The sequence below is a fragment of the Anguilla rostrata genome, chromosome 4 (genome assembly GCF_018555375.3).
Source record: "Anguilla rostrata isolate EN2019 chromosome 4, ASM1855537v3, whole genome shotgun sequence".
In the NCBI taxonomy this organism is placed as follows: domain Eukaryota; kingdom Metazoa; phylum Chordata; class Actinopteri; order Anguilliformes; family Anguillidae; genus Anguilla; species Anguilla rostrata.
In genome coordinates, this window is record NC_057936.1 from 8,448,355 (window position 1) to 8,462,674 (window position 14,320).

General features: G+C 46.9%; 1 protein-coding gene across 3 annotated transcripts; it reads left to right on the forward strand.

Moving 5' to 3' along the window:
* Positions 1-762: 762 nt before the first annotated feature.
* On the forward strand, positions 763-14,212 carry LOC135252409 (cysteine-rich motor neuron 1 protein-like). Of its 3 annotated transcripts, XM_064330428.1 has the most exons (7): positions 8,665-9,078; positions 9,357-9,431; positions 9,674-10,344; positions 10,965-11,204; positions 11,998-12,156; positions 12,816-12,983; positions 13,487-14,212. In XM_064330428.1, exons 3-7 carry the CDS (start codon positions 9,951-9,953, stop codon positions 13,777-13,779), a joined length of 1,254 nt encoding a protein of 417 aa, XP_064186498.1. In that variant the 5' UTR covers positions 8,665-9,078; positions 9,357-9,431; positions 9,674-9,950; the 3' UTR covers positions 13,780-14,212. The 3 variants fall into 3 exon arrangements, with proteins under 3 accessions (XP_064186497.1, XP_064186495.1, XP_064186498.1); XM_064330427.1 differs by lacking the exons at positions 8,665-9,078; positions 9,357-9,431; positions 9,674-10,344; ... (2 more) ...; positions 12,816-12,983; positions 13,487-14,212 and adding exons at positions 763-1,148; positions 1,854-2,093; positions 2,917-3,069; positions 5,282-5,449; positions 5,966-6,489; XM_064330425.1 differs by lacking the exons at positions 8,665-9,078; positions 9,357-9,431; positions 9,674-10,344 and adding an exon at positions 769-1,148.
* The last annotated feature ends 108 nt before the right edge of the window (positions 14,213-14,320 follow it).

Sequence of the window (14,320 nt, forward strand, 5' to 3'; positions counted from 1 at the left end):
TGCGACTGCGTGCGCGCGCCACTGCGTTCCTGCGCCCGCGTCACGCGTTCGCTTCAAGGCCGACCGCGTGTCCAGGTCGAGCTCTGAGGGGACGTGTTGTTGTGGCGTTGAGCAATGCCCTGTTGAAATCGCACCACCCCCCAGTTTAACTGTTTAACTCCCACGTGAAGCGCAAACTGATCTCCTGCGGAACCTCCCGGCAGCCTTGGATTCTAATAGTGGTTCACGCTTCTCATATTTGCTGAGAGTTTTTGCCTGTGTGCAGGATGTGAATCTTTCTGTGTGTGTGTGTGTGTGAGTGTGCGTGTTTGTATATGTGTGAGAGTGTGTGTGTGTGTGCGCGTGTCTATATATGTGTGAGAGAGTGTGTGTGTGTGTATGTGCCTGTGTCTGTGTGTGTTTGCACGTGTTTGTATACTTGTGAGAGAGAGTGTGTGTGTGTGAGTGTGTATGAGAGTGAGTCAGTCAGACAGAGCGGCTTTGTCTGTGTGGGTTCACTCTTGGCTGTGCTGTCGGTGGCCTGTGTTCTCTCTTCTGCTCTGTCTCCCCCCCCCCCCCACTGTTTCACACACACTCTCTCAGCACCCAGCAGCATTCCTTCAGTCCCCACGCTGGCCCCTCTCACACACCACACAACACACAATTAGACCTGAAACGGTACAGGGGAGATGGGTAAGGGAAGAGTTATAGCATTTGGAGTTGTGGGGGTGGGTGGGGTGATGGTAGGGGTGGAGGAATGGATGCAGACTTGCGAAAGACTGGAAGAAAAGGGGGAGGAGGAGGAGGGTGTGGCTTTTGGATGGGAGAACAGAGGGACCGAGCAGCGGGAGAGCAGTTCTGCTGCAAGTTGGGGTTGCAGTTCTGCTGCGAGTTGTTCCAGATCCTTCCGCGAACACTCTTTGGAAGTTTGAACCGGCGGCCGATGGCAGCCATGCGGACGGACCGGGCCCTGCCCTGGTTCTGGTTCTGGTTCGGGCTCTGGTTCTGGTTCTGGTTCGGACTCAGTTTCTGCGGCGACGAGCGGACGTGGCCTGGGCCCGGGCAGAGTTGTGACGGGACCACGGGGGGACGGTGCGACACGAACCTCTCTTGCGTGCCTGACTACACCCCAGATCCAGGGGATGAAGCCGGGGCTGGAGTCTGCGTCCGTGAGTCTCTTCCCCTCTGCAACAGACAGACGCTCAGTGTTAAATCAACTCTTACAGAGTGCAACCGAGTCCCCAACTGGAGTCATGTTTGCTCTGTTAAGGGTTGAATCAACACTGGGTATTTTACTCGGCAATAACACAAACAATGCAATAACACGGTGATGATATTCTCACAGTTATATATACATTTTTAAAAAATGCGTACGTTTTATGGGGCCGCTGGGTATTTCACGCGGTAAAAAAAAAAAAAAAAAAAAAAACTCTTTGCAGCACACGATGAGCGCCGTGGTCTCAGAAGGAATCTGACCCGTGCCCCTGCCTGTGACGTGCGCGCTCTGCACGTGCACGGCTGAGTGGCCACAGCGCGAAAGGGAAACATCTGGAGTGTCAGGCACGTGTTCAGGCACTGGGAGTGTTGTCGTCACTCTCCCAAGCTGTTGGCAGGGGGCATATGTGAACACGCTTACGTAACTACAAATTCGGGTGTGGCAGGAAATGCCCAACGTAATTAAAAAAAAAAAAAAAAAATTTTTTTTACTTTTAAAATCTCATTTCTAGCTCTTCACGGAAGAATAGAGCATAAGTGATTTCAAATTTGTCAAAATTCAAGCTAATATAATGTAGTGCTTGGAGGTTACTGTTGTACTGCTGGTAGGCGCACTGTACATTAACCTTCATTTTCCGAAATTGTTCGGGAACCTCCAGGGGTAACCCCGCCTGCAGGCTGCGTCCCCTGTTCAGAGGTGGAGTGTTTGTTGGAGAACTGGGAGTGTCCAGGGGATTACGTGATCGACCCGTGCGGCTGCTGCCCGCACTGCGCGCGGCAGCGGGGCCAGATGTGTGGGGGCCCCCACTGGGGGAGGGGCTACTGCAACAGGGGCCTCACCTGCGCCCTCATCCTGGGAAACGCCCCCGCCACGCCCCCAGAAACCGGGGTCTGCAAAGGTGAGAGAGGGACTGGGGCTATCTTCTAAATAACGGGGGGGGGTTCTGCAAATTACTCACCCTGACACTTAATGCAATACAACACAAAACAATAGGATACAATGCAATGCAATGCAAAACAGTACAAAACAATACGAGAAGCTCTCTCTTTTTACAGATTTGCAAAAATGATCTGACAAGGACAGTGCACACTAATCAACATTTAGGTAAATATGCTTGAGTTAGCAAGTAAGCTCATTTTCATCTGTAGTCCCTGGGCAGGTTCAACAAAAATCAAAGGACATAGCACCATATATTAACAGTGCATCAGTGCATGACATTGTAGCGGACATAATTCATCATAATCGGTGTTTTCAGGTTGGTTCTACACACGCAGTTATATTGTGTGCCCGTCTGTGTTAGGTAGACACGGTCCCTTTAAGAGAGTGCTTTCTGGGTAACGGAAGCTACGTTTATTTTTGTTTGAGCAGCGCCATTTTCGGCTCGCTAGCTGTGTGCGCTAAAATGAACAACACAAATGTTTGTGTAGTCAAAGGTAGAAATTGTCCGTCTCTACTTTCCTACAATTCCTACAACATCATCAATAAATACATCCATACAAAAACAAAGCACTCTTGACTCTTCCCCCCTCATTTCCATCTTCTCTGCCCCTCCCCTTTCTGACCCTCTTCTCTCTCTCTCTCTCCTGTCCTCTCTTCATCTCTTTCTCTCTCTCACCCTCCTCTCTCTGCCTTTCTTTCCGTTCCCTCTCTCGCTCTCTCCCTCTGTCTCTTGTCTCTCTCTCTCTCCCTCTCTCCCATCCTCCTCTACACCCTGCCCCCAGCTCTCCCAGGGACCCAGAGATACCCCTGGGTGGACAAGCAGTGCCCCTGGGTGTGGGGGTGCAACGTGAGGATGGGGACCTGCGACTGCTACGGCGAGCAGACCTGCGGGATCTCACATAACCTCCTGCAGGAGTGCCGGAAAGTCATGGAGGGTGGGGCGCTCGCACGTCGCTCGTAGACCGCTAACATTGCCTAACTACATCACTCCAAGTTAAACTACGCGGTCTTTCCTGCACTGGTACTGTACTTCCCTCTAGGGTTTCAACACACTTGTTCCTGGTTATGGTTGTACAGTTTGCTGTACGTCGCTCTGGATAAGAGTATCTGCCAAACGCCTGTAATGTAATGTAATGTAACATTAACCAATGGAAATACGGAACATGGAATGAGCTGGAGGGGGATGGGGTGGGGTGGGGTGGGGGGTTAGATAGCGATTACAGAGTTGATGGTGGTGGTTGGTAGCGCTCGTGTGGGGAGTGATGAGCGGTGGTAGGTAGCGCTCGTGGAAGGGGGGGTTATTTAGGTAGCGATTATGGAGTGGGGTTTGGGGGCTGATGGTGTTGTAGGTAGTGATTGTGTGTGTGTGGGGGGGGACTGTTTAGGTAGTGATTATGGAGTGGGTGTGGGGTGATGGTGTTGGTAGGTAGCGATTGGTAAATGTTAAATGGACTGCATTTATATAGCGCTTTTATCCAAAACGTTTTATAATTGATGCCTCTCATTCACGAGAGCAATTAGGGGTTAAGTGTCTTGCTCAGGGACACTTCGACACGCCCAGTGCAGGGATCGAACCAGCAACCCTCCGACTTCCTGACAACCGCTCTTACCTCCTGAGCTATGTCACCCGTATGTTTTGTGGTGGGGGGGGGGGTGTAGCTTTGCGGATTGGGATTGGGGGGGGGGGTGAAGATAATGGTAGGTAGCGATTGTGTGGGGGGTGTTTAGGTAGTGATCACAAAGCTCGGGGGGGGGGGGCGGCTGGATTTATTCTCAAAGATATGGAGCAAAACATAATATTCAATACAAATATGGAAGCCATGTTTTACTTTCCAGTTACAGGACGATTCCATATTTTACTGGATGGTGGGCAGGCCTTTTCACCATACGTCATCCACGCATTAACTGGCCAAGCCGTGCCTGACTGAAAATGCCAGTGATAGTTCCTATGTTCACAAATATAACAAGGTCTGCTCAAGCCAGAGCCAGCCCTAGGGCTTTGGAGGCCCCAAGCAAGAATGTTTGGGGGTGAACACCATGCAATTAAAATGCCTTCCAAAAACAAAATATATAACTTGTGAGTTGTGTGGTCCAGGGATGCTTGTGGTCCTAAAGGACAGCATAGAGTGTTTATGCCAGCGGCCAGCTCTGGCTCAAACTATAGCCATCACTGATCACTCCGCACAGCCAGAGATACGATGAGTCTGCTAAACACAATAGATAAACACAAAGGTCCCTGGCCAAAGGAGCAGGTCATACTCGAAATATTTCCCAGTATGCTTTGTCACAGTCTGCACATTCACCTGCTGAATCACATCTCTAAACTTTTATTTGGCAGACACTTTTATCCAAAGCGACGTACACTAAGTGCGTACTGAAGGTCATTGGAACAAGTACGGTACAATACCACAGGCCCGATAAGGTACAATACTCATTTTGTAACAGTTATTCATAGCCATGAACACATTGAGTCCTCTTCACACAGTAAACGTTACTCTCTGACCTAACCTCTGCTAAATCAAACTAGGAAGCATGACGACAAGCAACAACATCAAAATAATGATACAAAGTACAATATACGAGCTGGATGGAGGTACAGAAAGGTCCCTAACAATGGGAGGATTAGTAACAGTCCTAATTATTATTATTGTTGTTAATAATAATAATAATAATAATAATAATAATAATTAATAATACACTTTATTCATAAGGCACCTTTCTGAACACTCAAGGTCACATGGTATTAAAATGGATAGAAGAATGAGATGACACTACAGATACATTCATGATATTAAAAACAGTTAGAAAAGATAAAGACACTGCACTTACAGGACGTGGTATTTAAAAAAATTAAAAAACCTGGCACATACAGGCACAGACACCCCACATGCACGGTACTCGGTTCCAGGGGTGTCCGACTGTAGTCTGGCCATTTTTTTGGGTGTGCTTCAGCGCTTCAGTCACTGATTGGCTGAAGAGAATTCCCACGGAAAAAGGGGAAAACCACAGAAATGTGCAGAGACTGCAGCCCCCTGGAGTCTGAGGCCCCCCTGCTCCATTTTGAATGCATCTGGGTCCAGAACGGTTGAGCGAGCGAGCGAGCGTTATTTATTTTTTTAACTGACGCCTGTCTGTCTTGCCCATCAGAGGACAGGCTTGCCGAGATGGAAATGATCGAAAAGATGGAAAGAGGAGAAAAAGAAGAAGAGTGGACGTGCATGACGATGGGCTGCAAGGTCCAGGAGGACCGGTGCGTGTGCCAGATGGGAAGCTGCGGATCGCAACTCTCCAGGGGTGAATGTGAAAAGGAGCTGAGTGAGTGACACCGTCTGTCAATACCGTGATAACATTTAAACATGAAGCCGAAGTGTCCGCTTAAAACCCCCCAACACCATTTTATTTTGGTCATGAGTCACTTTAAACATTTTGCATTGGGGGGGTGGGGGAGGGGGGGGGGCAGTTGGTAGTTTAGCATAATCGATGTGGAACCGGGCTTGTAAGTGAACATTTGAGTCCGTATATATTAATGGACTGCATATAAAAGAACGTAAGCTATACAAGTCTCTCTGGATAAAGAGTGTCGGTTAAATGTCTAATAATGTATAGGGTGCAAGAGCACAAATGTGTGATTAAACTGTTCTTAACTGAAAATTCTAATGCTGATGTCACAATCACCACTGGTAATTGAAGCAATAGAGATCTAGAACACTGACATAGAATAATAAAATATAAAAAAACATCCCAGAAAACCTGCTCTATGAACATAACCAACCTTTTTTCCCCATACAGCTTAGTACACACAGCTGTTTTTTGCCTCCCTGTTTGTTTCAGAGCGGCTCAGGTGCGCCAGTGTCACCTGCCCCGTTGTTCCAGTCCCTTCCTGTCCCCCAGACTCCTTCCTGACAAAGCCTTACATTCCTCCGCATCAATGCTGCCCCCAGTTGCCTGCACTGTGTACCTGCGACTTCGAGAAATGCCCCGCCAAGCCGCCAGACTGCCCTCCAGGCCATCATGCCCACATTGTCACCAGGGGCAAGGGTCGCCCGGGCAACTGTTGCCATCGTTACCTGTGCAGACCGGGAGAGGAGTCCGCTACACAGAACAGGGATGAGGAAGAGGAATGAACGCACCCCATGTTATTGGACTCGCAAAAGGACTCCACAGCAGTCCCACTGACTACAGTTTGAACCAGTTTGCATCGTTTTTTTATGGACAGTTGCAATAACTACCATTGTCAGTATTATTTCTGTATGTTTATCTGCTGTTTTTACACATTTTTATTCAGATCATGATATTTAAGGCAATTACGCTTGCTTGTTGGCCTACTATTACTCCATAAATATTACAAAACAATAGTTTTATATGTGGCCAGTTTATTGTTATCTCTGTATTATTAACTATTTGCATTTTGTATTTTTATCTTTCTGCATGATTATTGTCTCTTAGAGAACAAGTTGCAACTTTAAAGAAATCAATATGAAAACCTAGGCGGATATGGGGAATCAATGGTTTCATCCAAGCGGCCAAAACCAGACTTCGTTTTTGAAGCTCATTTCCTGGTCTTGTTGTTCCTGGTTGCTCACTAGCGCCACTACGGTTGGCTCCAGTATAGATGTTTTCATATCGGGTTTCCATGTAAGTCTACGGTACAAATGCGCTCAAAATACAAAGTCAGTATTTTTTTCTCATGAGGACAAATAGTCACAATATTTTATTCGTCTTATGACTGTCCATGGGTCGATTTCATGATTTATTGTGTCATTTGGGCACTGTTATAATATTTGTTGTGGACCAATGACGTACAGTTTGCGTCACTTCCTGATTACTGCGGTGGACTGCGCTACAGTAAGGGCTACAGTCTATGGTCACTGGGGTGGGAGGTGGCGCCTCTTGGCCTTGACATTGCGGCTCCGACCACGGTCCACTTGTGCGAAGTCAGAAAATGCAGGCATCCCATTTCGTAGTGACTTCATTATGGCGTGTGCTATTTACAGCTGCACTAGACGACCATAAAATAATTCTCCTCTTAGGTTTTTCGGTAGCCGAGTCATTTTTACTATTTCCTTTAGCCTACTTAACCAAATAATTAGTTGACAGAAAGTAATCAGCTTGCTATATTTGGTAGTCCAGTAGCCTATGCTAAAATAGTTCGCAACTTCGGCTACCAAGCTATTTGACTAGCTAGCTAACCCTAAACTGCAAATATTCAATCTGTCAAACGTGTTTGACGGCTTGTCAGTCGTGTGCATTCCGTAAATGTCTACCTGGGTCATGCTTCACGCATGTGACAAAGCTACTATAATCCCGATTTTGGGATAAATACTGCAACATTTTCAGTTTCACGAAGCGAATTAAGAGTCTTAAGGTTTATTTGCTGAATAGCATACAACACACGATGAAATTTCACACACAGAATTTAACGAAATTAACCATCTTTGTAAGACTGGCATTTAGAAAGGAACATGTTTTTAGCATTTAAGAGACCGACAAGAGCATTTAAGACAGTGGTTCTCAGAATCGGTCCTGGGGGCTCCTTGCGTATATTGGCTTTTCTCCATTGGTTTTGATAATAAAAATAAAGGTCTAATAATAATTAGAAATTCAATGTAGGCTAGGCCTACATTATTTTTATCTTCATGCACCAGGTGGAAAACTTGCTGTACAAAGCGCGTTGTCATATTTACACGCCTACAGATCAGTTATTAATATACTTGGTAGATTTGCTCATCACCACTGACAGTGTTAATTTTTATTCGGTAGAAAGTGACTTGCGAACGATCGGTCAGCTAGCGTCACCCAGCAAGTGAACACCACAAACGACGATGGAGTAGGTAGTAGCAGTTACTGGCTCATTAACTGACTGTGGCGAAAACCTACGACGATAACTTGCTCGGTTAACAGCAGGTCTACCAGACAGTTACACGAAAATGAGCCTAGTCAAATCACCAGTAGCCTACACATCTCTGATTGATTGACCATCAGTGTAGTCAATGTTCTTCCCCTGTGGTTCATATTGCTAATGCGTGAACTAACCACGGATAGCCTACCTAGCTCACTGGCAAGCTGATATGCTAGCTAAGCATATTCGTTTTGCTGAGAAACATAAATTGAAGATAACTGAACATAATTGTATTTTTTATGTAATACATATAACGTGATTACATGACACAGTACAGTCACGGATGGAAATTAAACTCCGTAAACATCTGATAATATATTTTAAAACATAACGGCAGACAGTCAGCTAGCCGCACGTTCGTTCTGCAATCGTTCGTTCAGGTTGATGGGCTTTTCCGCACCCGACTGTCAATCACATAGTAATAACCAGAGAGCGTCCTAACTCTATGGTTTTGGCTCCAAAACGACAACATGGCCGCGCCCGCCATTGAGCTTCAAAACGTGTTTTAGAGACCCACGGAGAGTCAATGGGTGACGTCACAGTAGCTTTGTCCATATTTTTTACAGTCTCTGGTTTCATCACGCCATGCAGTGCTTCAAGTTTTCTCAATAAATACTTTTAAATATGCAGACATTTTACCGGTTAAGCAGTTAGCTCCAACACGATTAACGTTAGCAGGAAAGCTATGGAATAACGATAGAGGAATGCATACGGTCCAGCATTTTACACGACACACAATAATGTCACGTCATTACTCCAGGGTCCTCAAGTCCACGGGGTGTCGCTATTTAGGTCGGAACGAATGTCTGAAATGAAGCGGGCCACAATTGAACGACGCACCTCCAATATTTCCGGCCAGTTCAGCGCGTCAGTGTTGTCAAATCAAGAGCGGAGCAGGAGCCTGTCAGTTCAGCTGGACCCCTCATTGTTATCTAATACTGCGAGCTCTTTAGAGTATTCTGCACAAAAAATGGTTCTGCTGACAATGATTGCTCGGTTGGCGGACGGGCTGCCGCTCGCCGCGTCAATGCAAGAAGACGAACAGGTTTGATTTTTTTTTGTATAGCAGGTATAATCCAGGGTTCACAAGGAAGCTTGTAAACTTGCTAAATTAACCAAAATTAGTAAATACAACAAATATATTCACGTAGCGAACTAGTATGAGGCATTTGCTCGAACCATATTTAGCTAGGTAATCAACACTAGTTATTTACATTCCTCACTAGCTAAGCTGATTTATGAAAAGTATCAGTCAGCATAGGATAGCAGATTTTTTTTCAGTACAAACACAGTTGTTGACCTTTTGTAAATGCATTCCTCTAGGGGAGTGTCATCATCCTGAATGCCCCTGATTGGGGGAATGAATGATCAGTAACTGAACATTATGATCAGAGAAATGTGAGTGCCTCATATTTATTACAGAAATATGCATCTTGCATTTGTGGAATTATGGTATTTTTTTGTTACTAGTAATTTATGTTGCTAGTAATGTCTGTAGTGTTGATAAACGGATACCATTTTACAGACTGGTAACAGGGTGCTATCTTTAAAATCTACCTCTCTCACTTCTCTCTCTCCCACTCTCTGTCTCTCTCTCTCTACTACTCTCTCTCTCTCTGTCTGTCTCTCTCTCTCTCCAGTGTTAGCCAGGGATGTCCTGGATGGGATAGAGAAGCAGATTCCCTCCTTCCTGGGGTTGAAGTTCAGTGGTAGTGACCTGCTGGACTTTGGCCAGTGTGTCAGTTACTGTCCGTCGGACTGCTCAGTCCTTTATGACGTGGATGAGGTAAAAAAAAAATAATAAAAAAATCACATAACACACAATTAGACCTGGAACGGTACAGGGGAGATGGGTAAGGGAACAGTTACAGCACTTGGAGTTGTGGGGGTGGGTGGGGCGACGGTAGGGGTGGAGGGATGGATGCAGACCTGCGAAAGACTGGAAGAAAAGGGGGAGGAGGAGGAGGGTGTGGCTTTTGGATGGGAGAACAGAGGGACCGAGCAGCGGGAGAGCAGTTCTACTGCAAGTTGGAGTTGTTCCAGATCCTTCCGCGAACACTCTTTGGAAGTTTTAACCGGCGGCCGATGGCAGCCATGCGGACGGACCGGGCCCTGCCCTGGTTCTGGTTCTGGCTCTGGTTCTGGTTCTGGTTCGGGCTCAGTATCTGCGGCGACGACCCAGAGCAGACGACGCCTGGGCCCGGGCAGAGTTGTGACGGGACCACGGGGGGACGGTGCGACAGGAACCTCTCTTGCGTGCCTGACTACACCCCAGATCCAGGGGATGAAGCCGGGGCTGGAGTCTGTGTCCGTGAGTCTCTTCCCCTCTGCAACAGACAGACGCTCAGTGTTAAATCAACTCTTACAAAGTGCAACCGAGTCCCCAACTGGAGTCATGTTTGCTCTGTTAAGGGTTGAATCAACACTGGGTATTTTACTCGGCAATAACACAAACAATGCAATAACACGGTGATGATATTCTCACAGTTATATATACATTTTTTAAAAATGCGTACGTTTTATGGGGCCGCTGGGTATTTAACGCAGTAAAAAAAAAAAAACACTTGCAGCACACGATGAGCGCCGTGGTCTCAGAAGGAATCTGACCCGTGCCCCTGCCTGTGACGTGCGCGCTCTGCACGTGCACGGCTGAGTGGCCGCAGCGCGAAAGGGAAACAGCTGGAGTGGCAGGCACGTGTTCAGGCACCAGGTTACGCTTGCGTAACTACAAATTCGGGTGTGACTGGAAATGCCCAACGTAATTTAAAAAAAAAAAATTTCTAGCTCTTCACGGAAGAATAGAGCATAAGTGATTTCAAATTTGTCAAAATTCAAGCTAATATAATGTAGTGCTTGGAGGTTACTGTTGTACTGCTGGTAGGCGCACTGTACATTAACCTTCATTTTCCGAAATTGTTCGGGAACCTCCAGGGGTAACCCCGCCTGCAGGCTGCGTCCCCTGTTCAGAGGTGGAGTGTTCGCTGGAGAACTGGGAGTGTCCGGGGGGTTACGTGATCGACCCGTGCGGCTGCTGCCCGCACTGCGCGCGACAGCGGGGCCAGATGTGTGGGGGCCCCCACTGGGGGAGGGGCTACTGCGACAGGGGCCTCACCTGCGCCCTCATCCTGGGAAACGCCCCCGCCACGCCCCCAGAAACCGGGGTCTGCAAAGGTGAGAGAGGGACTGGGGCTATCTTCTAAATAACGGGGGGGGGGGGGGTTCTGCAAATTACTCACCCTGACACTTAATGCAATACAACACAAAACAATAGAATACAATACAATACAATGCAATGCAAAACAGTACAAAACAATATGAGAAGCTCTCTCTTTTTACAGATTTGCAAAAATTACCTGACAAGGACAGTGCACACTAATCAACATTTAGGTAAATATGAGTTAGCAAGTAAGCTCATTTTCATCTGTAGTCCCTGGGCAGGTTCAACAAAAATCAAAGGACATAGCACCACATATTAACAGTGCATCAGTGCATGACATTGTAGCGGACATAATTCATCATAATCGGTGGTTTCAGGGTGGTTCTACACACGCAGTTATATTGTGTGCCCGTCTGTGTTAGGTCCCTTTAAGAGAGTGCTTTCTGGGTAACGGAAGCTACGTTTATTTTTGTTTGAGCAGCGCCATTTTCAGCTCGCTAGCTGTGTGCGCTAAAATAAATGACACAAATGTTTGTGTAGTCAAAGGTAGAAATTGTTTGTCTCTACTTTCCTACAATTCCTACAACATCATCAATAAATACATCCATACAAAAACAAAGCACTCTTGACTCTTCCCCCCCTCATTTCCATCCTCTCTGCCCCTCCCCTTTCTGACCCTCTTCTCTCTCTCTCTCTGTCATCTCTTCATCTCTTTCTCTCTCTCACCCTCCTCTCTCTGCCTTTCTCTCTGTTCCCTCTCTCTCTCTCCCTCTCTCCCTCCCATCCTCCTCTACGCCCTGCCCCCAGCTCTCCCAGGGACCCAGAGATACCCCTGGGTGGACAAGCAGTGCCCCTGGGTGTGGGGGTGCAACGTGAGGATGTCGTCCTGCGACTGCTACGGCGAGCAGACCTGCCACAGGGTCTTCAGATACAACCTCCTGCAGGACTGCCGGAAAGTCATGGAGGGTGGGGCGCTCGCACGGTCGCTCGTAGACTCGCTAACATTGCCTAACTTACATCACTCCAAGTTAAACTAGCCGTTCGTTCCCTGCACTTGGTACTGTACTTCCCTCTAGGGTTTTCAACACACTTGTTCCTGGTTATGGTTGTACAGTTTGCTGTACGTCGCTCTGGATAAGAGCATCTGCCAAACGCCTGTAATGTAATGTAATGTATCATTAACCAATGGAAATACGGAACATGGAATGAGCTGGAGGGAGTTGGGGTGGGGTGGGTGGGTGGGGGTTAGTAGCGATTACGGAGTTGGGAGGTGGGTTGATGGTGGTGGTTGATAGCGATCGTGTGGGGAGTGATGAGTGTTGGTAGGTAGCGCTCGTGGGGGGGGGGGGGTGTTTGGGTAGCGATTATGGAGCGGGGTGGGGGGGTGAAGATCATGGTAGGTAACAATTGTGTGGGGGGGGGAGCGTTTAGGTAGCGATTGGGGATTGGGGCGGGGGGGTGAAGATCATGGTAGGTAGCGATTGTGTGGGGGATGTTTAGGTAGTGATCACAAAGTTTGGGGGGGGGGGGGGGGCGGCTGGACTTATTCTCAAAGATATGGAGCAAAACGTGTCCCATATTCAATACAAATATGGAAGCCCTTTTTTACTTGTCTTGCCCATCAGAGGACAGGCTGTACGAGATGGAAATGATCGAAAAGATGGAAAGAGGAGAAAAAGAAGAAGAGTGGACGTGCATGACGATGGGCTGCAAGGTCCAGGAGGACCGGTGCGTGTGCCAGATGGGAAGCTGTGGATCGCAACTCTCCAGGGGTGAATGTGAAAAGGAGCTGAGTGAGTGACACCGTCTGTCAATACCGTGATAACATTTAAACATGAAGCCGAAGTGTCCGCTTAAAACCCCCCAACACCATTTTATTTTGGTCATGAGTCACTTTAAACATTTTGCATTGGGGGGGTGGGGCAGTTGGTAGTTTAGCATAATCGATGTGGAACCGGGCTTGTAAGTGAACATTTGAGTCCGTATATATTAATGGATTGCATATAAAAGAACGTAAGCTATACAAGTCTCTCTGGATAAAGAGTGTCGGTTAAATGTCTAATAATGTATAGGGTGCAAGAGCACAAATGTGTGATTAAACTGTTCTTAACTGAAAATTCTAATGCTGATGTCACAATCACCACTGGTAATTGAAGCAATGGAGTTCTAGAACACTGACTTAGAATAATAAAATATAAAAAAACATCCCAGAAAACCTGCTCTATAAACATAACCAACCTTTTTTCCCCATACAGCTTAGTACACACAGCTGTTTTTGCCTCCCTGTTTGTTTCAGAGCGGCTCAGGTGTGCCAGTGTCACCTGCCCCGTTGTTCCAGTCCCTTCCTGTCCCCCAGACTCCTTCCTGACAAAGCCTTACATTCCTCTGCATCAGTGCTGCCCCCAGTTGCCTGCAGTGTGTACCTGCGACTTCAAGAAATGCCCTGCCAAGCCGCCAGACTGCCCTCCAGGCCATCGTGCCCACATTGTCACCAGGGGCAACGGACACCCGGGCAACTGTTGCCATCGTTACCTGTGCAGACCGGGAGAGGAGTCCGCTACACAGAACAGGGATGAGGAAGAGGAATGAACGCACCCCATGTTATTGGACTCGCAAAAGGACTCCACAGCAGTCCCACTGACTACAGTTTGAACCAGTTTGCATAGTTTTTTATGCACAGTTGCAATAACTACCATTGTCAGTATAATTTCTTTATGTTTATCTGCTGTTTTTACATAGTTTTATTCAGATCATGATATTTAAGGCAATTACGCTTGCTTGTTGGCCTACTATTACTCCCTAAATATTACAAAACAATAGTTTTATATGTGGCCAGTTTATTGTTATCTCTGTATTTGCATTTTGTATTTTAATCTTTCTGCATGATTATTGTCTGTTAGAGAACAAGTTGCAACTTTAAAGAAATCAATATGAAAACCTAGGCTGATATGGGGGGGGATCAATGGTCTCATCACGCCATGCAGTGCTTCAAATTTTCTTAATAAATACTTTTAAATATGCAGACATTTTACCTGTTAAGCAGTTAGCTCCAACACGATTAACGTTAGCAGGAAAGCTATGGAATAGCGATAGAGGACTGCATAAGGTCCAGCATTTTACACGACACACA